The sequence below is a fragment of the Vollenhovia emeryi genome, unplaced genomic scaffold (assembly GCF_000949405.1).
Source record: "Vollenhovia emeryi isolate VEMERY1.0 unplaced genomic scaffold, V.emery_V1.0 DF939128.1, whole genome shotgun sequence".
In the NCBI taxonomy this organism is placed as follows: Eukaryota; Metazoa; Arthropoda; class Insecta; order Hymenoptera; family Formicidae; genus Vollenhovia; species Vollenhovia emeryi.
In genome coordinates this window covers 2,417,319-2,443,401 of record NW_011967238.1, presented here as the reverse complement: position 1 = coordinate 2,443,401, position 26,083 = coordinate 2,417,319, and the positions used below count along the sequence as shown (strand labels likewise).

General features: G+C 44.4%; 2 protein-coding genes across 2 annotated transcripts; both read left to right on the top strand.

Moving 5' to 3' along the window:
* The first annotated feature begins 3,339 nt into the window (after positions 1-3,339).
* LOC105568645 lies at positions 3,340-11,681 on the top strand. The gene is made up of 4 exons (XM_012024469.1): positions 3,340-3,471; positions 9,890-10,089; positions 10,515-10,622; positions 11,024-11,681. The coding sequence occupies exons 1-4, from the start codon at positions 3,340-3,342 to the stop codon at positions 11,163-11,165; spliced, it is 582 nt and encodes a 193-aa protein (XP_011879859.1). The 3' UTR covers positions 11,166-11,681.
* A 1,125-nt stretch (positions 11,682-12,806) lies between these two features.
* LOC105568646 lies at positions 12,807-21,291 on the top strand. The gene is made up of 4 exons (XM_012024470.1): positions 12,807-13,027; positions 19,958-20,115; positions 20,944-21,051; positions 21,112-21,291. Exons 1-4 carry the CDS (start codon positions 12,914-12,916, stop codon positions 21,218-21,220), a joined length of 489 nt encoding a protein of 162 aa, XP_011879860.1. The 5' UTR covers positions 12,807-12,913; the 3' UTR covers positions 21,221-21,291.
* The last annotated feature ends 4,792 nt before the right edge of the window (positions 21,292-26,083 follow it).

The window sequence follows — 26,083 nt, the reverse complement described above, 5'->3', positions numbered from 1 at the left end:
TCTCTCTCTCTCTCTCTCTCTCTCTGTCTCTCTCTCTCTCTCTGATTCCTTCCCTCCCTCGCGTGCGTTACATCTCCATCCCCGCGCACCCTCGCGTTCTCGAACCTCCCTGCCTTCGCGTTTCAAAGCGCGTAATCTTCTTGTTCCAAAACTTGCTCCGCGCGACGCCTCTTATCCGGAACTTGTCGCGGGCATTCCCACCTGGGGGAGAGGTAGTGACAACTTTCTGCAAACAGTGATTACAAAGGCAGAACTGACAAACATTCGCAGCGTGGAGCGGGGGTAGATTGCCATCTATCTCTCGCCGCGCTATCTGACTGCTACTTTCCGCGCGCGTTTTCGTCTCCATTGTTCGGATTGCACGTGGCTTGTCATTAACTTTAACCGTCGTTACAGTTTTACGTGCCCCGCGCTATTACGTTACACTCGCCGGCTGCGTCGCTCGACACGCGGAAGTGATAAGATTTAATTGAATTGCCGCGTGAGTGAAAAAAAAAGAGGCGGAGGCATGAAGTAATCTGCGTACAACGATGATTAATTACGGCTGACATTATGACTGTCATTTAAACAACATTTGTACACGCGGAAAAAGCGGAGTTAAATTCAGCGTAAGTAGATAAAATATAATTCAGCGGAAGATTTATTCGTCCACAACGAAGACAGTAATCCAACGTTATACGTAACGATGAAATATGAAAAACTTAGTATTATATGATAACATTCGATGTGCAATCAAATAAATATAAAGGAAAGATTATGAGATAGAATTTTAATATAGCGGGATAGCGGGGTTTCCGTGAAATTAATAAGCGTCATCGGTTGATTCCACGATGAATTTATTGCCCTAGGAGCGAAATCTGTTTAGTGGAAAATTCATTGTTAGATTGTGTAATCGTTGCGGAAAAAGATTTGTGATTTAATTTGGGTGTTGAAAATCTGCTCTCATAATAGAGGACCTTCCTGTATATTTTACGTCGAAAATCTCTTGTGAGTAATTAAAGGGCGAAGGAAGTTGTAATCGATACAATGCGAAGAAGTGCAAAATATGTGTCAAGCTAACTTGTATTGCAAGTAGAAGTGACTTCCTTTGCAAAGTATATTTTTAAAAAATGAAATAATATAAATGTGAGTTTTTACAAGCCACAGTAAATAATTATATTATTTTATTTGCCAACTTCAGTATAAATCGCATTTTACCGTTTTCAAGAACCGAATTGCTGGAGACGCAGTCGCGAGAGGAGTCTCTAATCTGCTTTCACTTGTAAGCGAACGGATCGGCCGAATTTCAGGACCGTTAATTTCAAGAACGTCTCTCGGAGCCTCTTTCGTTCGCGGCTCTCTGCGAGCGCCAAGTTATTTGAGCGTGCTTGACCATAATTCATCGCAGGTGTCGACTCGCTGAGCAAGCAATTCGTGCGGCTCTACGAATTTACGTTAATTTCCACGAGGCGGGCCACGTGCGCGCCGACAGGAGTTCCGTAGCGGGCAAGTAGAAACGGCCGGTTAAAGTCAGACAAGCGTGCGTATGCGCCACTCCTGCAGCAGAGTTTACTGTGCTCTCGGTTGTAAGATTAAAGGTACGCTACGCGCTAGATGAAACACACGTCGCTACAAATTCGCTGCAAATTCGATTACGGTGCTAGAACGCGTATCTCCACGTTGTTTTCCAAATTAATATCGAGCAAACTTGTCAATTTCTGTACGATCGTGTCGACAAACGCGCCTCTCGCCAACCCACCCAGGACTTGCGTCAAGTTGCATTTATCACCGGGACGGAATCCGCGCGTTTTTAAGCGCTGAAAGTATGAGATTATGTTTTCCCTGACAAATTCTCTTAGGGAATACGCAAGAAGATTCGCTCTTTGCGCCGGGCGGTATGCGATTTGAATTTACGTATTCGCGTGCAAATAAACGTAAGCAGGGCTTTGACGCGATGCGGCGTATTACCCGGCGCGGAGGTGAGCTCAAAGGGAGGAGCGCGCGGAGACGGCGGAATCCGTGACGACGAGGGTCTCCCTTCGGGCGATACCAGAAAACTTTTCCGGGTGCCGAGCATTAGAGTTATTTACCGCGGGAAGCTCCATTTTCGGCGGCTGTACTCGCCACGGTGCGAAGGCAACGCGATACTTATACAGGGCGGGCCATAAAGGCCCGCCATAAATTGCACCCTTGATAAAAGTAGCTATATTTAACGCCGGCCACCCGCGGGGTACACCTGAATACGAATTCATTCGTCCTGACAGTGGCAGCGTACATTTTATCCGGCGGAATACGACGCGAGTATTCAAGAATCGCGCGCCCCTCGGCTCCGGATTACGGGATATTTGTGCCCTCCATTGTGCGTCTTACTGCCCCGCGGAATCCAGCGGGATCGAGCGTGTGACGGTCGTGAAATGTTAAAATTATTACAAGCCGATTCCTTTTAATTTTATTTACCGCGCGCCTCCGGTAATAAACGTTTCCTCCGCCGCGCGATTCTTTTTCCGGCGCGCGCGAGCTCGCCGTAAACAGGGTTTGATTTATTTACCGTAATAAAATGAAACGAATAATACGATTGATAATTACAATAATGTACTTTTATAAATATATTCCCCGTCTATTCTCTTTCGTAATCAATATCGCGTACACAATGATTAAAAACGGGCTTGGGTAAACAAGGCAAGACGTAATGTAATATTGCAATTATCGTTTCTGTAGTTAACAATAGAAACTTGGAATAATGTGGCTGCAAAATCTAAAATGCAACAACGCGGCTGTACGTGCTAATGATAAAATGTTGCTTCTTTTGCCGCGTGTCACTCCGTCGCCGCCGCGAAATATTATTTTGCTATTTGTGTACGCGCGACGCGAATGCGCGACGCGGATTTTTAATGAGTCGCTGCGCGTCTCAAAGGGATAAAAAATGGGGAGGTCGCGGTTTAGAACAACGGGACAATTCTGAGTAATAATGTTTTTCGTGTAAAAAAAACGGCCAGTTTTCGGACAAAAGCAGCGCAATAAATGACGAATGTGGAACTCCGGGCAGACAGCGCAGCTTTTTGACGGGAAACGTGCGGCAGTTGTTGACCTAAACCGCCGAAAAAGCTGTTATTGAAAACTGCCCCGCGTACCAAACTGTCCCTGTTTCTCTTGCTTAAACGGTATTTTTCTCGAGTACAACTCGTGTTGCCGCTGAAACTGATACGCGAGATCAAAATACATAATGGAAAGCGCGGGCAAATGTACGATGCCTAATTCGTCACATTAGATCAAAGCGAAGAGTCCGAAGTGCACGTTACGTTATGTTTGTAGAAATAAATGGTGCATTATATATTTCTCTCATAGCTCCATCAGCACCTAATGGCGAGAAAAATGTTCCTGCTCAGTTTTCTCGTGCTGTGTTGTTGGAGGAGCGAGAGCCTCACGTCCAGATCGAGAAGACAGATATTGTATCCGCCGCCGATCGTCTACCCGTATGGAGGAACATTCAAGGTATTTTTAAGCGCTTCTTATCTCGAAGAGAGTATCACTTTTCCTCGCTGTAATATCGCTTCATTGCTTTCAATTTTATCGCTCCGAGACTAGCTCGGCAACTAATTTTTCAAGTACCTCTTGCCGCGCGCGTATATTTGAACATTTTCTGTGTCTGAATGTTTCTCCCAAGACGACGCGCTAATTACGATTCTCACGGCTGATACCTCGCCGAGCGAAGATCCTTCTCGCGGCAAATATCTTCCATCTGACGAACCGGTGACACTCCTATAGACGCGGTAGATTTTTGTAATCATCCCGAGTACTCCTGAGATAAAGTTTCCATTTCCCGAAGAGATCGCTCGTAGAGCTTCAGTTTCAACGTTGTCTCATTGTTTTAACGTTAGTCGTTAAAAGTGCAAGTTGTGTAGCTCCTTGTAACGTGATACCTCAAACACTATGTCTAATAATTTAATTAAATTGCACGTAATTAATTATGTACGTCCTTTATCGGCAGCTACAATTTGTAATTTATTATTTATAAAGTCAAGACAGGGGAAAAATGTTGGGTGGATTGAAGCATCTAATTATAACATATTTTATAAAATATTTATACACATATTTTAGTCTCTTTATAAATAAGAAGGAGTAGCGAACAAAATTGAGGCGGAGCAAAAGAGAAAGCTCAGCGGATGAGATTTTATTTTGTTACATTAATGTACTTACGGTTTATACTCTTCCCGAACCCTTTCTTGTTAACATATTAAATAGTAATTGCTCGTGCACAAACATCGTCCTGATCCTCTCTACAAATTTGTTCTGGCCATGAGCTCAATTAACACGGTGGGATCGAAATCATTTCGAAGACTCACCCGTCAAAAAAAGCTACGCCGTCTGCCCAGGGTTCCACATTCGTCATTTATCGCATTTGCTTTTGTCTGAAAACTCGTCGTTTTTTTTACACGAAAAACATTATTACTCAGAAATCATTGCGAAGTAGCGAGGCGGAGGAAATTTTGAGTACAATTTCACGCTATCGTTAACAGTGCTGTTAGTGTCTTCAATAGCGTGAAAAGAGGGGAAACGAAACTGAAATGGAGAATGGCGCCGGCGCTCGCCACAGGACGCCATTAATAATTAACTGCAGTTTTATCTGCGGTCCGCCTTTAAATCCTCTAATTAAATCGGAAAACTCCTGCTGTGCAGTTTTCGCAATTGAATGAGAAGATTCGATGTCGTGATGAGTTGTTTGTCTTCGTTTTCGCTGCCTCTACGAGATATTCCCGGTTATTAGTACTATCTCTATCTCCTTCCCCTTTTCCTCTGTCTCTTTCTCTCTCTGAAGGAAAGAAAACTTGGGAGAAATTAAACGAAAACTCAATAGAGTATCTGATCAGTGTGTAAATAAGCGATTTTAAAATTGTAGAAGTAATCGGAAACGATGGAATGTTAGTTCTTTCCTATTTCGAGCTTTGCTACGCGATTATAAAATGGTAACAATTGAGGACGATTATTACATCAGACCTAGACAAGTAATGTATCGCTAAATCACGAGGCGGGGGTGGTGGTGAGCCTCTACAAGTTGGTCTCTTTTTATTGAATAAAAATGTATTTCAAATAAAAAAGAGAAGTATTAGTTTATTTATAACTAGAGCAATGCAAAGTTTAATTTGATCAGAGTGCAATGTGTAAAGTATTGATTGTCCGATATAAACGGAGCAATCTTGTATGTACAAAAGAATGTTTAAATAATTTTCTAGTGAATATCCAGAACAGTGCGTGCTACACATTTTGCCGGCAAAAAGTATACCAGTTTGATACAAAACTTGACACATTTAAATATACCAAAGTGCTAATAGAAATAAAGCACGTTAATCAAATGGGATGATTAATGATAAAAAAATCAAACTTTAATAAACTTGCTCTACAGTCTAACATAGCTTGTCAGCAACATTTTATATTTAGTAGTTGTACGTATAATTTATATTTCACATTTTACTTTTTATTCCATTGTCGTACGTACGTTTCACGATAAGAGCATGCATACTCAACGTACACAGCTGCGGGGTGCGAAACCAAGAAGATTGGTTTTTGGTTCGTGTCGCTACGACGATTTTTCGCCGAGTTATAGCGTTTTAAAAATCGGGCGCGCGCGCACCATTCATTTAACAAGGTCGCGCGAGTATTACGCAAGCATTACGCGAGCGTACTACGTCCCCAAAAAACTGGCATAAAAACATACGAGGCACACGTGTTCGGTAGTAAACATTGCCGCGCGAGACGCCGCATATACGCGTCGTCTGCTGCTGTGACTAAGGATTAAGATCGCGAGTCGATATAATCGTCAATGACTGCGCACAGAAAAATCGTAGCGAGATGAGCTTGGTCTCGTTGGAAAGCTAAGATTCCAACGCTTCTAACGAGATAAGAATGGCTTATCTCGGATCATTAGTTTATGAAATATCATCGATTAATTTTGAAAATAAAATTGATTTTGTCCCGAAATCGAGATCTCGAGTCGATATAATCGTCAATAACGTCGCACAGAAAAATCGCAGCAAGATGATCTTGGTCTCATTCGAAAGCTAAGATTTCAGCGCTTCCAACGAGATAAGAATGGCTTATTTCGGATCATTAGTTTATGAGGCATTATTGATAAATTTCGAAAAAATTGACTTTGTCCCGAGATCGAGATTTCTTGAGTAGGAATTTTAGGAGATTTCTTGATTAGGAATTGTTTGAAAATTACTAGAAACGAATACCGTGTCTTGACGAGGTTTTATATTTCTTAGCATCAAAGACATGTCGTTATTGTTAGATTGCAATTGTCATTTTCTTATATTTATTAATTTTTTTTATTACTAACGTATAATTTTCAGAACTTGTTTTTCCCGTCTTTTGTAATTTCTATTGCCGTGTGTATGTACATATATAACGTTTATCAGCAGAACGTAATTGATTGTGAGAACTGAGTTATCAGTTTAAATGGATGAAATGTCCAAACCATATCACTTCTTTCAACGTAGAGAAAATATCGCGGAGTGATGCTAAAAATACAACACAACGTTTCCAGAAGAGAATTTGGCAGCGCGAACATTCGCTGAACTGCGTCTTTTTTACCGTTTCGTGAAAACAGGAAACAAAAAATTTCGTAAAACGCAAATGCACGAGGGACAAATTCGATTCGTGCGATCAACGCGCGTGAAAGGGTGTCGAAACACCCCGGCGCGCTGGCACACGTACAAACGAACGAAGCGAAAGGACGCGACGATCGTTGCCGTTATAACGCGGAGATAGTGAATTGTTCTCCCCGGAAAGCCGAAAGAGGCCCTTTAATCCAAGGAGCAGCGCGCGGTAATTGTAAATATTTGCCTTTTAAAACGCCGGCGGCCAAAGGGGAAAGCGAATTGGGCGCGTTCGGGTCACCGCACGTGCAAACTCGCCGAGGAAATTATGTCGAGGTTTGATTGTGATTCGCGACAGGGGGGGAGAAGAGACGGAAAAGACGGAGCTCTCTTTCGCGTCGGAGTATCGCTATAGCGCCGACTTGCGCAAGATGCATCGTTAATAAAGTGCTGCTCGAATATATTTCGCGAATGCCCCTGTTATTGCGTGCTTGATATTGGATTACACAATGTCTGTTAAATACCACGAGGAAAGCTCGCCGGGAGCCGGGCTTTCCGTGCCAGCCCGATTCCAACAAGACGCCTTGCACGCGTTTCTTCTGGAAGTCGGCGGCGCCGCCGCCTTAACAAATGTGCAATATCCGTAACAGAGGTAAATTCCCAGGTAAACATTTGGAATTACAAAGCCCGGCTACGATCGCCGGGAGAGAGAGCCTTCGGGATTCCTAATGTAAATACGTTCCGAAAATGCAATAGCAGAGAAAACAAGATGCCGCGAGTGCGGCGCGCCCCGCGTCCCCCCGCGGAGCGGAATATTTAGAATGGGGTATCGATCTTGCTTTCCAATAAGTAGAGGACGATCGGGTCCGTCCCTCGTGGGAGGGACGACGAATTCAGATTCCTCCAATGCATCCGTCGCTGCATAACGGAAATGTTACGCGATTTACAGTGATTCGGGACTTGCAATCAGTGCAGCGCGAAAAACGCCGCGCAAGAAATCGGCAGAGAGAAAGCTGAGGGAACTTCCGCGTTGATTCAGGTTTAGGCCGGTACCTTCGGAGGGAAGTCAAGACGAGGGTACGATACTGACGCCCTTCGGCTCTAAGACAACGCTCGAATCTCGAGAAGTTTGTGTTTCGTGCAGAAAAGTATACTTTTGTAACGCACTCTACCATCTTCCTAATTACTTTTTTTTAATGATACTTTTGGATAACTTTGCATTTGAAGTATTTTTATATTACACGCCAGAAAGGTTTTTTTTTCGCGAGCGAGATGCTTCTCTCACTTCGTTGGACGAGACGGGAAAGGTAAACGCGCTCAAATATAGTATATTTGAGTGCAAGCTTTAAACAAACTTTTAACACAATTATATGGTACGAGATAACACTTCTGGAATGTAAAACGAATACCTCACTTAGCATTATTACATTACGCATGTGTATCGCACGTGTCTTCATAACGTTCCTCACGAGCGTAAAGAGTTAATGTAAATAAATTGTCAGCCCGTCTTGGCGACGTCGGTTCGCTCTTGCATAAAGAATACGAGGCATCTAAACAAAGTAGAAGCGCGTCATAAAAACTAATGCGGGCGGAAGGACAGGTTTGGCGAGTTGCCAGAGTGCTGTGAGTGGCTACACCGTCATCTGCAGGTTGCGAAAATACATAGCGTAAGAATAGAGAGATCTTTTATCCATGGACAAAACTGCAATTAAACTAGCGTACTTATTGTTAGTCTGGAAAATGTTGTGCACGTGAAACACGACAAGAGCCCTCTCGATACTCCGCGTTGTGACGCGTCTTGGTACACGAAGTTTCGCACAAAGAATTATGAGAAGCACCCCCCCCCCCCCTCTCTCTCTCTCTCTGGTGTTGTCTTCAAAACCTCTCACAAGGCGCGCAGTCTATTTATACAAGTCTATGATGAGAAGAATCTCATTGTCTATCTATATCTCGATACGCAGGCCAGTCTTCGTGGCGCGTTCCTGCCTCCCCTTCGCATTTTTCGTCTTGGCAGCCGCTCATCAATCTCTTCCCGACCGCACGCGCGCTGCGGCTGGACCATTGCGGCCGCGCATCTCCGCATTCGGCAGACGCCGATATTATCGTTATCGGTGCCCCTCGCGCGCCGCATCTTTGCTCGCGCGCCGCGCCGAGCTCAGGCCAGACGAGTGGGTTTCTTGTTCCATTGCGCGGGTGATTTACGACGGCGCGTAATCTCTACAATGAATTCGCGAGTCCCACTCGTCTGTTCCCAGCAATCCCATTTTGCCCCGGTCTGGATATTAGGTATTAGCATATGAATTTTTATGTGTCTATTGCGCGATGGCATCAGCGCGACGGCTCTACTCAGCATCCGCGTCCTCCGAGTCGCGGAACCCGAGTCGAATACCTTGGCCTCGGTTTAGCCTCGTATAATTTTTGAATTGCGAGCGAGGTAGAACTAAAGTCATTGTGTCGGAGAAAATATATTGAACTTTTGACCTGATAGGCCTGAAAAGAAATATTTTATTACGTTCTCTTTGAGAATTAGAATGAGGTTAAACACAATTTTTTTTACTCATCTGGGCCTCAAATTGGAGTTTCAAACCGAGGTCCAAATGAAGACAGAATAGAGTAATTGAGACCCATTCCGGGACCAAATACTCGACTCGCGGAAGCGCGCCCGTTCACTCGCCCTCCCAGCCTCCCGTCGCCGCTCGTGTGCTGACTCGAGAAAATCACAAAATTAATTCCCGTCCGGTTTTTCGTTCCCCTTGGTCTATACTTTTCCGGATGAGCGAGTAAACTGCCCACCCTCGCGATATATCCGCTCGCGGCCTGTACCTTTTATTCTCCGACCGAGGAAGCGACGCTTTTATCTCGATCACTAGAGAAAGAGATAAATCCTTTATTTTCCAGCAGAAAAAAAAAGAGAAATGTTTCCTACGCGAGGGAGAGAGAGGACTGTGATTTAAGGCGCGGTTGCGAGAGCCCTTCGAGTTCTTCCAGAAATATGCAAACGCGTTCTGTTCCGTCCCGGTGTTACTTCGGTTTCTGCTGTTTCGCGAGAGGTTTTCGAGGAAAACGTTGTCGCTCGCCGCATCCTCACATCGCTCCTTCCTATTATAATTTTCATTTTCGAACGCTTTCATGTTTCTTTTATGAGAAAACGTATTTTGTTTGCCATTCGTAAATGCTGATCCATTCGTAGCGCACATTCAGATAACTAAATACATATTAACAATACTTGTAAATGGCTGAATTGATATCCGCGTGACGCAAGTGCGCGGACACATTCGTTGAAATTCATTTCTGTTCGTTGTATCTGCGATAAGCTCATCGTGGGATTTGCAGTGCCCGTACAACTCTCGGGCAGGATTTTGGTTTACGGGCAGAACTTTCAGTTTCAATACCTCTTGCCGCAGAACGCGACACTCTTCACGGAGTTCTTCGCGTCGTCGCGGCGACGACGCGCGAGCGTTAGCTGGAACGAAAGAACGACTGTCTACCGGCTCTTGGAGGAGGAGTTGGTGAGGTAAGAATCGTCTCTCCGTCGAACACACTCGTGTGACACGCGATATCGGACGACGTGACGGCGTACAAATTTACCACGTTATTTACATATGGACTTACGCGCCGCGACGTACAAACACAGCTTAAGCAGGCGTTTGAAGAGATAATTAGATATATGGCGGGATGTTTGAAGAAATAATTTCTCCTTTGCGACAGTGCCGGGCAAAATTATTTGCAAGAACAGAAAGTACCACGTTGTTTTCCGTAAAAGTGTCTTTTACACACAATGATCTAATTAACGTCGGCTGTGTAGCAAAGTGCACGTTGTAAACGACATTAGCAATTAATTAAAAGCATCTGATTTGCTCATTTAACTGAAATAATTAAGCAACTGCTGCGACTATGTTCTACATAATTGGTTCTTCTTCCAATAATTGTAATTCGTAGAAGGGGAATAGACGGAAGGGAATGCATGAAAAAGAGCATATGCGAAACAGCAACGATGCCTTTAGAGGACGAAGGACTTGTGGGGGAATTGTTGCACCTTTTGCTCACGTAAGAACACCCTAGTTTTAAATCCCGTGTAGATTCAAATATTGTTCTTAACCCTCGGAGGACGGGCAGGTTTCCTCACGACCTTATATGATTTTTATTTATAACACGGAGAGAGAAATTCCTCTTAAGATTTATCCTGAAGACCAGGCAATCGTGGGACACGACATTTCGAAGAATCATTATAAGAGTATCTTGAAAGTTTACCATACATTTTACCAATAAATGAAAATTGAAAATGCCGCATTGTCCCACGCTTACACGATTTTCACAGGATAAATTAGAAAAATTCTCTCAGTGCAACTGTCATATATGTTAAAGTGTTAAAGCGTCACACTAGGAAAAATAAGCGACCCCCCCTAAAAATAGACTTTCCGTCCTCTAAATCCCTCTTTTCGTTTTAGGCCTCGGAAAAGCGACACGCCTTTAGACTCCGAGTATTTACAAGCACTGGAACTTGGACGAGAGTATCACGATTGCTCACGGATCTACAGGTCGTGTCTTCCTGGTCAAGGAATTCTAGATGAAATCTCACAGATAATATAATGTAGCAAAGTTGATGAATTGAAAGAGAGCATTATATAACTTAGCGTTTAGAATTTATCATTAAGTTTAACTGTAAGCCGGAAATAAAGGAGAGAAATAAGTAGATACATTTTCCATTTCGATGTATCTCGACAGTGATGTGCGTCCAGTATGATTTGTGCGTACGCTGAAAGTAAAATATATCGATACGGATATTTGACATTTAGTTTGACATTTCTTTAGGATCGAAATACATGTATTGTTTTCAACAACGTGCGCGTAATCATTTAAATAAACAGCTACTTCAATATTTGTATATCGAGAGGAATCTTGACACGTGTGCGAGTCTTATTAAACGTTTTTCAGCAAAACGCACAAGGAAACATGTGGAAAACCAATGTTCTCTCAATGCGAGTCCTTTATACAAAAGTGAATAATGCGCTTTCGGCTAGTTCGCTACTTCTCGCGGAACTGTGCATTACGAGGCTTATAAATGGGGAAAGAAGGATTCGATGGATTCGTAGTTGGAAAACCCGCGCGGAGAATCGTCGCGTTTAGCTTGAATTAAATTAAGCACAATCGTATCTCTCGGATTTAACGTTAACCGCATTTCTACTAATTGGCACGAAACGGTGGAAGGAGGATAGTCAAGACGGGACCGAGTCGAGTGAGATAGAAAGTGCCGTTTCCATTGGATCTGTAGAAACGACTGTATCGAGCCGATCGTTTGGCCCTTCAGTTTCCGATGCTTCCAATTATTTTAAATAATAAGAGATAAAAATAACAATTCTTAATAATTTCTTGGATTCAAAGGAGTAAGGAAAATTGTTTCCTTCAGAAAGAAAAATTGTATCTTTGAAAGGAGGAGGCAGTCATTTTTTGTGAACTTTATTCTCCTCTGTTCTCCGCATTTCCGGTATGATCACGGATGTAGAGGGAAGTCCCTCTATTATGAGATAGCAGGCTTTCAACGTCCAAATTCAATCACAAATCTTTTCTCGCAACGATTACACGATCTAACAATGAATTTTCCACTAAACAGGTTTCACTCCAAGGGCAATAAATTCATGGTGGAGCCAACAGACGATGGCTATTAATTTAGCAGAAACTCTGCCAATATTAGGAGCCTATCTCATAATAAGGGACTTCCCTCTAATTGTGCCTTCATCAAGGCTGCTCCCAATAATGCCGAAACGGATTTCAGAAAGGGAAGGAAAGTAACGAGCCAAGCGAGCCACATCTCGCATAATTCGCCGCTCGAAGAGCAAACATTGCGCAACGAGCGGTTAAATCGTACTTGCGGAAATATCGGTAATTGATCGGCGCTTTCGGGACGCGTAAAAGCGTGGGCGCTCACTCGTCGGTGCTTGGAGCGGGGAATAACTTTCGCAGTTACGCCCGGGTCGGAATTAAGCGGCCAGTGTATCTCGTGGAATTAACGCTAACCACGCTCCTCATAATTGGCAACGAAACAGCCGGCGGAGGACGAGAGGGCGAGAGCGGGGGGCGGTGAAAAGCGGCAGGAGGGGGAGGCCCCCGCGGAGAGAGGTTCCCGTTGCACGAGCGATCGCGGTGGCTGTACGGGGCTGAGCGTCTGCGGATTCTGGCGTAAAGCGTGTCACGTCGGAGAGAGAGACTCTCTCTCTTTCTCTCTCTCTCTCTCTCTCTCGCGCGCGCCCCGCAAAACTCGGCACGGATCTCACGGTAACTTTGTCCTCCCAAGTATCCCTTGGCCCTGCTCCCGCATCTCCCTCTTCTCGACGCCGATTATGCGCCCGCGGCTTTGGTGCAGTGTCTACCTCGTCCTCCTCGCGACGGCGGGACCCACGCACTCCGGGAGACCAGTCAGGGCCCTGGCCTTCCGCAAAGGCAGCACCTTTTTCGTAAGTGTCACGCGATACTCCTGTCCGCGTGCGTCGAGCGCGCAACATTTCGAAGGGAACGTCGCCTCCCGCCGTTCAACGTCGACCGTCAATTATTCGTCCCCGCTCTTTTCACCGCGATTTTCTGCTGGTTTAATTAAAAGTACCACTCGGTCTTGTGTCTCCGTTTGGTTTCGAATTTATCGCGGAATAATTGTGAGGGGGTAAAACGATCTCGATTGCTTTTCGTGTGATTTTCACGTGGAAATTGAACGGCAAAGCTCGTTCGTCTTTGAGATAAATATGAAAGCCTGCAAGATGGATTTTGTACACAAGCTGTGAGATAATTGAATGATCCCGTGGGGACCTTAACGAGAACCCGTTAAACTAGAAATAGTCGTGAAGAGGCGGCGCGGCGTTGATGTTACGTCAACGCGCACCGCCTGAAAGCAGTTTGCATCGTAAAACGGGGAGAAAGAGTTAACAAACGTTAAATTGACGATTCGTCAATTTTTGACGGTGGGGAACACGATCGATTTAGCAATTTTCCGCGTTACAGCGATTTCAGAGCGCGTTGCGGCGCAAAAATTATGAGCGAAACGCGAGCGTCGCGTCCATCAGAATTGTGATGGACGTTATCAGCCTTGAGGCAGAGTCGAGCCTCTGCGTTAAAAAGTAACGCGCGAGTCGACCTAACGTTCAGGCTCGGTTTTCAATTCTCTGATTAATTGTTAACCAGAGGCTATTCGACTCTCCGTCTCTTCTCAGTTAATGACATAGAAAAAGATGGAGAGTCGACTAACCTCCGGTTAACAGTTAGCCGGAAAGTGAAAAACCAGGCCTTACATATGTCGCGGCCGTTCAACCGTAATTAAGCGACTTAATAACATGCAGATGCTCCGACTGCATCGGGGCTAAAGGATTAAGGACTAAATGCACATGCGTACACGCGCGTGTACGTACGTCGACATAGACGAGCGAAGATCGCAATATTCTCACAGAGCATTCCGCAAATGATTGTTCCGCTTCGGCCTTCTACGAGCTAAATTGAAATTCTGCCGTGCGTGGAGCGCATGTTTTTACGCGTTTGACCGAGGGATTTCGTTCGAAAGTATCACCCCACCCGCCCCTCCTCGTGAAATATGTTTCGCGCGAATTACGCCGGCGATCGCGAATTTCATCGCGAAGAATGCCATCGGGAATACTTCGCGTCCCTGACGCGCGGTGAAATCTGGGCGACAGATATACATACCGCTCGCGATTAATTACATTCTCATTACGCGGGAGAATGCGCCGCGTTCGTGAGAAATTCGCGGAATTTTTTTTCTCCCTTTTTTTTACACACGCGGATTCCGCCGCGCGCCCCAGTAATTCGGCCGCTTCGGGTTTTTCTGCCATTTTGGAATCTCTCGTTCTCCCGCGGCGAGCCGGGTCTCGCTTCGCGATGCTCCAATATTCAAATGCTGAAACAGGCCGTGGCCGCGCGCCTTTTTTTCCCGCCTCTCGCGAAACAGCTGCGCGCGCGGTACGCGGCGCGTTGTGGAAACAACCCCCGGCGTAATTTATACGATTTTCGCCCCGTCCGGCTTCGTCGAACGGCGTAACGGCGGACATATATCTTATCTTTCCGAGGCTGTGCGCGCCCTGCTACATGACGCCTCTGAGACTAAAGTTGCGCGTTGAACCGCGTAATATGGGTTTATTTTTGACAGCCGCGGATACGAGCAGCAGTTTTCGAAACTTCTCGCGCGCCCCAGCGTGCTCTCCGCCGCGTATTCCCCAATGAATTCCTCGTATTGAAAGTTGAGATAGGCACGGAATTTATTTCTTGCCGATATACGGAAAGGGGAGGAGAGCCGGTTCTCGAGGTGCGCGCTGAGACTGGGCATACTAGTTATACTATGGACGCCTTCCTTCTAGGAGACACAAATCGACACAAGTGAACACACTCGAGCACAGTTTGTCCCTGTGAAATGGCAAAGATTTTAAGAAGAGATTTTACCGAAACAAGATTGCATCGAGATACTCGGAGCGAATGCGTTACTTCGGTCAAAAACACACGCCGACTCTCCTCCCGAGCAGAGTCGAAAAGTGTCGATCGAGCTCGAATTAAATTCTAAATGGAAAGCGACGTGCGTCGAGTTGTATCAAAAATGTCGATTATGTTCTCCAAAAGAAAATCAGCCTATGTCGCGAGTCATGGGGGCTCATTGTCAGTTACGTTTTGCAAATCTGTCGTGGTGTAATTCCCGGTGAAACCGTAATTTCAAATTATTCACAATCGCGTTTCAAAGAAGCGTAGACAGACAGCATTTCGCGAATCAATTTTGCCAAGACCGGTTATTACATTGTACGTAATGCAATGAATTGTGATTTGCGCGCGCGCGCGCGCGTGAGTGTGCGGGCCAGTGCGGTAATAACGAAAATACGAATTAATCCTATCTCAGGCTGCGGGGAATACGGGATATGTAAAATAGATGGAAATCCATACGTTCGCGGGGAGGGGGGAGGAAAAAAAAGCATCGCTCGCGCAATTTCGACGTATTAAAGGGATGCACGCGCGTCAATGGCGAGCCGGGCAAATGGATCGCGCCGTTCTGGCGGATCGTAAAAAGCCGTAAGAATCAATGTTGTATAACATCCCCTCCGCCCCCCCCCCGCGCCCCGCGTATCATCCCCGTGCCGGCGCGCAGGCGGCACTGTTTATGCAGCCTCCGGCGCGGCGCGCCGCTGTAACGCGAGAGGGTGAATTTATGCGCCATACGTACGCGAGACCGGGGGCTCTAATGTAAACCGATCGGAGCTGCCCGTATTTTCGCTTTAAAAGGCACGAAGTCGCGGATGGCGGGCGTATTTTGAAACACGATGTAGCGCGAGGCATTAATACGGGATGAAGCTATACGCTTCTCTGGCGTAAGCGCATACACCAGGTGCCGCGAATGCCTTAACACGCGGGGTTGCATCAATTTTTGGTGTACTCGGAGTGTCGCGTTAGGACCGATGCGTCATGGCTGTTGCTTGTTCGGGGGTGGGCAAACGGCATTATTACGAGGCCAGCTGGATCTGGCAACCCGACAACTTTGCGCTCCGCGTTGCCGTTCGGGTAAATTAAAGGATACACGCCGCAGCGCTTTTTCGTGAAATTAGTCAAACGGCCGCTCCGAATTTAAATTGGATTTAACTCGGTGCCCGTTTCATTGGAGGCTAATTTCGAATTTTAATCGAGCCGAATTTAATGCTTATATTTGTACATTTATGCAAATCGCGTAAATTACAAAGTTACATCGGAACCAATAATTGCCAATGAACGCGTATTTTTCAGCCCGCGGGAAACAAGATTGAGCTACGAGAATCGTGTATCATTAACATAGCTGATTAAACAGATGACAATTATTACAGATTGTTATTCATCTTTCTAAGGTTTGCAATTTACCGTAAACACGCCGCTCTTACCAGAGAAAAATAAAAGTGTCAGATCAAGTCTTATATACTCAAATTGACGCGTCCATTGTCTTCTATATACGCAACAATCTATAATCTTTTTAGAAGCGTTTAATAATCTTACATTCCAATAACATTACAGTCTTATTTAAGTACTGTAATTGTCACAATAGAATCATTTTAATCATTAGAAGAAAGTACCCTATTATGCGATAGGCTCCTAATATGAGACAGCGGGGTTTCTGCTAAATTAATAGGCATCGTCTGTTGTTTATCGCCCTTGGAGTGAAATCTGTTTAGTGAAAAATTCATCGTTAGATTTTGCGTTTAATTGTTGCGAGAAAGATTTGTGATTGAATTTGGATGTTGAAAACCTGCTGTCTCACATTAGAATCCTATCACATAATAGAGGAAGTTATCTCTATAATCTTCGATATGAAAATGTTATTTCCTATCCAATATCGTTTCCTTGCCATTCAAGAAATAAGCGTGTATTTTTCTCGATTAAATTATATAAAGTTGCTTCATTTACGTAAGGTTTTCTTCCTTTAACGCGATATAATTTCATTTCAAGATTTTCACGTTAAAAGTAAACGGAAGAATAGTCGTTTTCTCTGCGCACATTTATTTCTAATTGCTGGCTTAAACTATCACGTTTCAAACATTTTTATTTTTTTCCCCAAATAACGGACGCTCTCGAATCGGTGATTCTTTTTGTCGAGGAAAGCAGCAGATGTGTCTCCGAGACTTTAGCTTTCGAGCTATCCTGTGTGACAGAAGAATTATGCAACTCGTAATGATCCGGCGCACTTGCAACGAAGTACACCGCAGTATCGATGATACACGCCGTGTTTACCATGTATATTATCCGACATACAGGACGGGAACAGAACTTAGAATCAATATGCATGAATCAACGTTGTCTCGTTATATCCCACCTACATACGTCAACGCACATAGGGACATACATATTTAACAGATTATTTTTGTCGGCGCTTTGTACGCTATACCCGATTACTTTTGAAAAGTGACGCTTTAAGAAAGGAATATGAAACAATCATGTGCCACTGTAGGAATCGTTAGTGTATAATATTTCGGAGAGAAAAATATATTTCCAGAACTGTTCAAACTTACAATTAGACGTACTGTATCCAAGTTTCCGCTCATAGTTTACTTCATATATAATTATATTCTTTTTTCCTTCGTTTGTTGTATTGTTAGAGTCTATTCGTTTCTTACTTTTTATAAATATATTTTCTTAGTAAAATTTCAAATTTCGATTAACCTCAGCTGGCCACATTTATTAAATACGCTTTCACAACGTTCATATTAATTTTATTAATACTGGCAATCTGAAAAAACGTATATATTTTCTTAGCTCGTGACAAATACATCAACGAACACTTACTGCTTTGACATAATTGAGATCAGATTTATACTACCATTTTTGCGCGTCAACGTTCCAAATCTTTCAATTGACGGGCTTACCTTTGAAGACTCCTGCGCGCACAAAGGAGCGCACAAAATCATGTTCCGCCGGAGCTTCTTATCCGCCTGCCCGCAGGCGTTTTGTACGCGTTTCGAACGCAGCCGGAAAATTATGCAGCATGCAACGATCCGGCGCACATACATACTTCGTCTTGGCGGTTCTGGCGAGCTGCGCATAAATCCGATTGCCTTATCGTATTTTCGGCCGCTAAGAAACGTAGGACGGCTACAACGCGGTAAGGTGGCGGGACACTGACAAACGGCTTGCCAGATCCAGACGACACCATCCTTCTGTCGCGTTTACACCGGCGGCAATACCCAAGCGATTCGCACGGTTAATAGGCACTGCGGAACCAACACGTTTCTGCCTCGCCATTCTGTCCGCGGCGGTTTCTTGCAAAGGGGAGAACGCCGGAAGTCAAGCGCCGCAATTTAGACGCTGCATGGATGCAGCGAATAATCGAGCATTGTTAGACAATCCAGTCAGATAATTGTATAAGATTAATTTCGTCATCTATGTTTCTCGAATCTATGTAATTTCTGTCACTTAGAAAGGTTGCCCGACGTTTTACAATACATTTCGGAAATACAGTCTATCCATAGTATAGCCATAGTATAACTAGTAGATCCGCTCTCTGTCGACCCCTTTGATCTTTGCGGTCCCGATTACGTGGGATTTTGCCATACACCCGGGGTAAGATCCAGCGGTGCGCGCGCGCGTGTGTGTGTGTGTGTATGTGTGTGTGTGCCAAAGCCACACTACCACGCATACAACTTTTTTCTCATTGGTCTGCCCAATTTTGGATGCGCGAAAGGGATAGACGCAAAACGAAACAAATGACGGAGTGGACCTACTTGTTATACTGTGGTCTATCATGCGAGATATTATAGCTTTTGCTCACGGATATATGCGGTGACGCATTATTAAAGCAAAGAAATGATATGTACGAATAGCTATGCAATGATACGAATATCCCGGAGACTTATTGTAAAACGTCGGACAGCCTTTCTCCGATCACGACCGCGCCTATAATATCCAACCTTATCGGGGGAGAAGAAGGCGGAAAATACTTTACGATGAAACTTATTAAGTCTTTGACGATCCTTCAAGTATCTTTACCCAAACAACATTTTATGAATGCGTGCAATTTGCCCTCCGACAGAACTGTGTTGACGAAGGATCGACGGCGGGTGACGCGGGAGAGTCTCGCGGTATTGCCCGCGCGAATAATGAGGGGGTAACTCGGGGAAAATCGCGGCGCGGAGGCGCAGTTTTACGATAAGTGTCTCGTTATTTATGGGCGAACATAAAAGATTTGGATGGCCGAGGGGAGGCCCCGCGACGAAGGGATGGAAAATAATACGCTGCGCGAGAGAGCGACGCTCGAATTCTGTTCGCGCGTAGATAGCGGGATAATTCGCAACAGCGGGAGATTCGGATAAGACGGGAATCGGTCCGGGGCGATTCCGGACCGCGCGGGGAATTGAAGGGCTGATCGGAAATTCACAAAGTTCCCTCATGAAGATTACGGCGATTTCATATCTGCGCGCCCGCGAGAGATAGCCTTTGATACGAACTTATGATCTCGGATCCCGCGAAAGTTGCAGGTAAAATTTCGCGCGACTCCCAGCGCGTCCCTCCCCGTCTCGATTCTCGCTCGCGGAAGGGCTTCTCTTTGCACGCGCGGAATGCGAAATCCACCTGAAATTATTTCGCTCACGCTCACGCGTAATTGAACAATTGAAATAACGAGATCAAGATCTAGTTCGCGATTGGAATTGCGAACGTTCGAATAGCTCTATCAATTAAATTATTTCGGAACGCCTTTTTCATGTATTTTTATATTGTTTTTTATAAATTGTCGAGCGCGTCAAGCTGCACTAAATGTCCCGATTAAATTCGGGATTCATGTTGCGTCTTTAATGCGTTGCGAGAATTCCAGCCGAGCACTTAGATTCGTTTGTCCGTCCCTTGTCGAGGCTAAATCTAATTCTCAGGGAGTTAAATAAATGATCTTTCAGTATCGGCTGAACTACAAGATAAACTCTCTGCCTTACACGACAATTTTCGCGCAAGCAGCGGGCTTCAAGGCGGTATGGGAACTGCCGACTACCGGTGGGCCTCGGAACGTCCGCTCCGTTCCAGACATCCACAAATGCGCCGAGCTCGTGTACGAAAGGTAATAAAAAAAGGTAATAAATAAATACTGCAATAGCTGCATAATGCAGAAACGGCAACGATCGCGAGGAAACGGGAAAGATGGCGGCGGCATGTCGGGGAGCAAGCGTGGAAGATGGCAGGGGATGGTCTAGAATCGGGCAGTTGGAACCAGAATGGTGCGGGTGAATTTCTGGCTGGCTGACCGAAGACTTCCGCCATCGCCAAGATCGAATAGCCAACGATGCGGTGCGGCACGACGATTTTTACGTGCTTTTGGCCGCGGTTTCATGAACAGCGCGAATCTCCTTTCGACGTTTCGTATCGATTTACGCATGTTTTGGCGCAACTTTCAAAGCAATAATTATGACGCTATAGTAGAATAAACGCGACTCCGCAATAATTTCCAATGATGTTTCTAATTACGACTTCTTGATTATTTCACCGAACGATTATCACGACGATTATCAGGCTCCGTTAAAATTTCATATTATTGAGAAATGCAGAAGAAGTGGCTTGTTAATTTCATTATTACTTCAATTATAATTTATTAATTTTAATGAGTTAACTGAAAACAAGTTCGACCTTTTGTTTTATAAAATATCAAGAGTATAAGGCCAATAATAATACGAGCAATTGATTGCCAATAAAACATTTAAAAAATTCAGTTTTAAGGAGAGTTAAAGCTACTTGTATTACAATATTTAGTATTATACAATTTTTCAGTTACTATTATTATTGGCCTTATACCTTTGACACTTTATTAATTTTAATTAGAGTGCCATTTTATCTCTCGACAATGATCTCTACTCTATTTTACTGAATTGTTCAATTGCGGCAAATATTTCAGTCATGGTTTCGATGGCCGCTCTTGCTTGCTGAAGAACATCTGTCAGGGATTAGAATACGCAAAGCGGAAGGACGGCGTTATAGCGAAAATATTGAAGCTAGTCGCGGGGTGAGTGCCGGAATATTAATCCGAGTTACATACCGGTGTGTTAATCGCCATTGCTTTCAGGTTATATACTAATAATGGTACTTGGCACGAAGATCCGCTGTTCTGTGAGCATCATACCACGAATTGCCCTCTGCAATTAGTCGGGTTTAATAGTTTTACGGAGCGCTAGCACCGAAGTATCCTAGAGGGCTAATTACCGAGTAATTATTTGAGACGAGACGCGCACGAAGCGCAGTAACATAGCATCGCCACGATTGTTACGAATTAATAAAAACAATAATTCTTACAAAGTATACTTTTACGTTTGTTTTATTATTGATAAAGGGGAGCGAATTGCCGGTTTCTTTCGACGCGACAAAAAGATTAACTCGTCGCAACTGTTGAAGTGCCGCTAATAACGATATCGTAAGTAAGTGTGTTGAGAACGGAGCGATATTACTTGAAAACGGACCGAGCACTAAAAGTTCAGCGATGTTGAGCGTAACATGAGAAATGTCGTGTCAACAGTGAAAAGTTAGCGGTCTTTGTAGCGAACTCCATTTTTCATATTGGAATAAGTACGGACGTAGCAAAAACGCTCGAGGACCTACCTCACTCCCGCGCCCGATTGTTCCTGCAGTTATCACTGGATGACATTATGAGAAATGACAGCGGTTAATGAAACATTTGTCATGCGGCAAAACCGCACTCAAATTATTCCGGGGTACCGGACACGGCAAGTAGTAAAATATGGTGGTACGTCAGCCGACTAAATATAGTAAAAATATACGTTTAGCTGGGGAAGACCAGGAAGTAGAAGGCCCGAAAGGGTATGAAGCGTGTATTACAAAAAATGAGCGAAAGGATGTTTCTACCGAGCGTTATATACGACCGCCGGCGCTATTAATTTGTCTTCGTAATAGCTACCGCCAAAAAAAATATTCTCGTTATTCTCTTCCTCTCGCCTCCCCCTCCCTCCCTCCCTCTCTCGTACCGTTCGTCTCCACTTGTCACATTCTGCGACAGGACGATTATAATTGCTACTCGCGCTGGTCCAGTTCCAACGAAAAGCATTAATTTGGACTATCTGGCAATTAAAAAAATGCCCCACTTTACGTCCGCCATTTGCCAGCGCAAACAAATAGTCATTCAAGAGTCAAGCTACAATCACCGTCGCTACAATCACGCTAATGAGTCAAACTCGCAGTATCTAATTCTCTGATGCGACGAACTTCATACACGTTAGGATAAAAGTGATGTAAGAGGCGAAATCAAGGTTGGAAATTAGGATCATTCAGGTCTATTTCTACCGCCTGCCTCGTTACGTACGACTTAAAGCGGTCCTTAATGAATATCTTGATGTAATGTACGACTGTGACGCATGACTCCGAAAAATTGCTTTATTTTTACATCCCATATAATTACGGGAAAAAATGTGTCGTTTAAAGTTATACGTTTCTTTGTTGCATTGCTTTTATGAAATTGTGTGGTAACAAGGAGCGACTTCTCTGTAAATGCATATTTTTAATTGCAGCGCATTGTTGCCCCGCACGATAGGTCCCGTGACACAGTCTATTTCATTATAAACGAATACGGCGTTGTAATAAGACCGCTTTATTAGCACGTAAATGAATTCGCGATGTAATTATTTCGAGCTACGCTCGTGCTTGGTAGCCGCATTGAAATAAGGACGTCAAAGGTGAGTCCACCGGCGCAAATTCTAACGATCGAGAATATGAATTGTTAATTTCGCATACCAGGCCACCGGGCTTTTTGCATGGCGTAGGAATTCTTCGCTTTATTTTTTTCCCCGATAATTATTTCGGAGCGAACGTTAACGAGGATAATCGAACGCAGGTAACAGAGATATCGGGGCGGTGCGCCGATACTTTTATTATACTCAATCAGTTGCTTAACACATGGCAGATGTAATCCCCCGGGGTGTGTCGCATTACATTTCTCCTTATTCACACGTGACGGAATACTGAGCGAGTCGTGGTAACTTTCTCAATGGGCTATCCAAGTTCTTTTTCTCCAACAACCACCGCGGTAAGTTGTCGGAGCTGCTCCGGGAAAAAAGAGACAGTTGGCAACCCATTTTGGGGCCCACGAAAGAGTTTTTTTTTCAAAGACAGCTGATGTCTGCAAATGGCGAAGAAGGAGGAGAGAAAAATTGAAGAAAGATTCCCACGGATAATGTTGACATTACGAGACGAGACGGTCGCGTGCTGCGATAAAATACCCCGTTGAGAGTATCAATCGACAACGCGTTGGGGATCGATAAGGGAGCGGCGGCGAAGGAATTTCCTCCCCCTCGCACCCCCTCGCGGCAGTTTGCGTGCCACAATCGCGGTAACTTCCATTATGTATACGTTGCAAGTGCGTTTTCGCGTCTATCCCCGGCGGGCCCGTCTCGTTCGCGCTCGGCAGCCCGGCGGGATTCGACGACCTCGTGTAAAATCAATCCGCGATTGTTCCTCCGATGAGGGATAATCGCGGAATGGCACGCGCGACAATGCGTCGAGCCCTCCTCCTCCACCCTCCCCCGTCGCCTCCTTCTCCCTCGCACTCTCTTAAATCGCTCGTTCTCGTCTCCGCGCGTTTATCCCAGCGGACAGCCGTCGCCGAGATTGTCGCGCGCATTCCAGCGGAGAAACGCGATATAATTGCGCCTGGCGGATCCCGGTGGACCGCGTGTTAACGAAAAGCATTAATTTAGAATGCTCCGCGGTTTTCTTGTTGGAGAACCGGCCGCGCGTGCAACTCCCGTATGCAATTAACGAACCGCTCGCACCGGCGCCGCGCACCTTCGCCGCGGCGAGCCTCGCCGAAGGGGGAAAAAAAGGAGGGAGAGGCTCGGTTTCGGCATTATGTGCCCGACGACGGGGTCGGAGCACAAAAAGATTCGGCCGCGACGAACGTACGCCAGGGTGGCTCGCTTGATGGCGACTGCTCGAAATGACAAAGGGCAGAAAAGGGGTAGGACGGCTGAAATAGACTGGAAAATCTCAAGCGGAATTAAATGACAATTCCTCCGCTGTTCGTCCCGCCTGTTTATCCTATTGCCTTGCACCGCGAATCACTCTGCTCGCTCCATTGATAACTGCGCAATTAATTACGATATAATTTTAATTAAAAAGGAATTCATTTCAGGTTGTCTTGAATATTTGCAATATCGAAGAAAGTCCTTGTCTTAATTTGTGCACGGGTCTTGTAATGTACAAGTTTTACTAAACAATAAATTTATAGGAGACAGATAAATGTATACCGTTCAATTAGAAACGGTGAGGGACACTTTCTTCAAGTATAAAAATATTTAAGGGAATTAACATTGCTTCTTCCTTCAGTTACAGTTTAATAAGTGTCCGTAGAATGGATAAGAAATTTTATGAGATAAGTTAATTTCTGGTTCTAACGACAATTGCACCGCGAATCCCTCTGCTCGCACGCTCCGCTGATAATTGCGCAATTTACGACATAATTTTAATTGAAAAGGAATTAATTTCACGCTGCCCTGAATATTTTCAATATCGAAGAAAGTCCTTGTCTTAATTTGTGCACGTGTCTTGTAATGTGCAATTTTTTATCAAACAATTAGTTTGTGGGAGACATAAATGTGTACCGTTCAATTACAAACGTTGAGGGGCACTTCTTTCAAATGTAAAAATATCTAAGGGAATTAACATTGCTTCTTTCTTCAGTTACGGTTTAATAAGTGTCCGTAGAATGGATAAGAAATTTTATGAGATAAGTTAATTTCTGGTTCTAACGACAATTGCACCGCGAATCCCTCTGCTCGCACGCTCCGCTGATAATTGCGCAATTTACGACATAATTTTAATTGAAAAGGAATTAATTTCACGCTGCCCTGAATATTTTCAATATCGAAGAAAGTCCTTGTCTTAATTTGTGCACGTGTCTTGTAATGTGCAATTTTTTATCAAACAATTAGTTTGTGGGAGACATAAATGTGTACCGTTCAATTACAAACGTTGAGGGGCACTTCTTTCAAATGTAAAACTATCTAAGGGAATTAACATTGCTTCTTTCTTCGGTTACGGTTTAATAAGTGTCCGTAGAATGAATAAGAAATTTTATGAGATAAGTTAATTTCTGGTTCTAACGACAATTCGTTCCATCATCTTGAAGCTTTCTTTCGCGGGAAGCTCAACGTGTATCGTTCTTCTATCAGCCGATTAAATATTCTAGTTCTTAATTAACGGAGTACTTAAGATTCGAGGAACCTTCGAGGGAACTTTAAGAACGTAGACTAATTATTGACTTTCCTTCCGCTCTCTTAATTGCGGACACAATTTGCGGAGTTGTATCTCCGCGCAGGGTCTTGCTGCATTTTATCTTAGGGTAAAAGTTCTAAATGGTGTACACAAAACGGTCGAGCAATATTGAGGTAAACATACCTGGGAAATCGAGATGCAATATTTCTAACGTTTGCAATTACTTAGTTAAAGCGACACGACCGTCAAATTTGTTAATAGCCATGGTATAAAAATGATGTTAATCTTGTACTTAATTGCATTCTCATTCTTTAACGTTATTAATACCAGCCACTTGCAATAAATTATATTTAACACTTCGAAGGGAATTAACGTAAAGATGTATGTCGACTTATGTATTTATCGCGAACATCTTCATAATTTCCTCACAGTTACTCGTGCAAATTATATCCCTATTTACCGCTTCTCGTTGTTGTGTACATTTCGGTTCAGTGCTCCGATTCAAGGGTACTTAGTACAAACGCCTCGCTTCAGCCCGTGTTTCTTTCCGGCAGTGACGCCGTGTTTACGCTCGTTGTAAATTTGCCGTCCCTCGTTAAGGCGCGAGCTGTAAACGAGGGGGGAAAAATGTGCTGCGGAAACCGCGCGGTCCGCGGTAATAACGGGAACGGTAACGTCTCTGCTCCGTCTCGCAAAACTGTGTTTAAACTGTGCGTAAGAGAGTGAATAATACGCCGTACAAACAGACGATTGTTCCGTTTGGCCAAGGAATCATCGGGACGCGGACGCGAGTCCGTTAAATCGCGGAGGGACACACG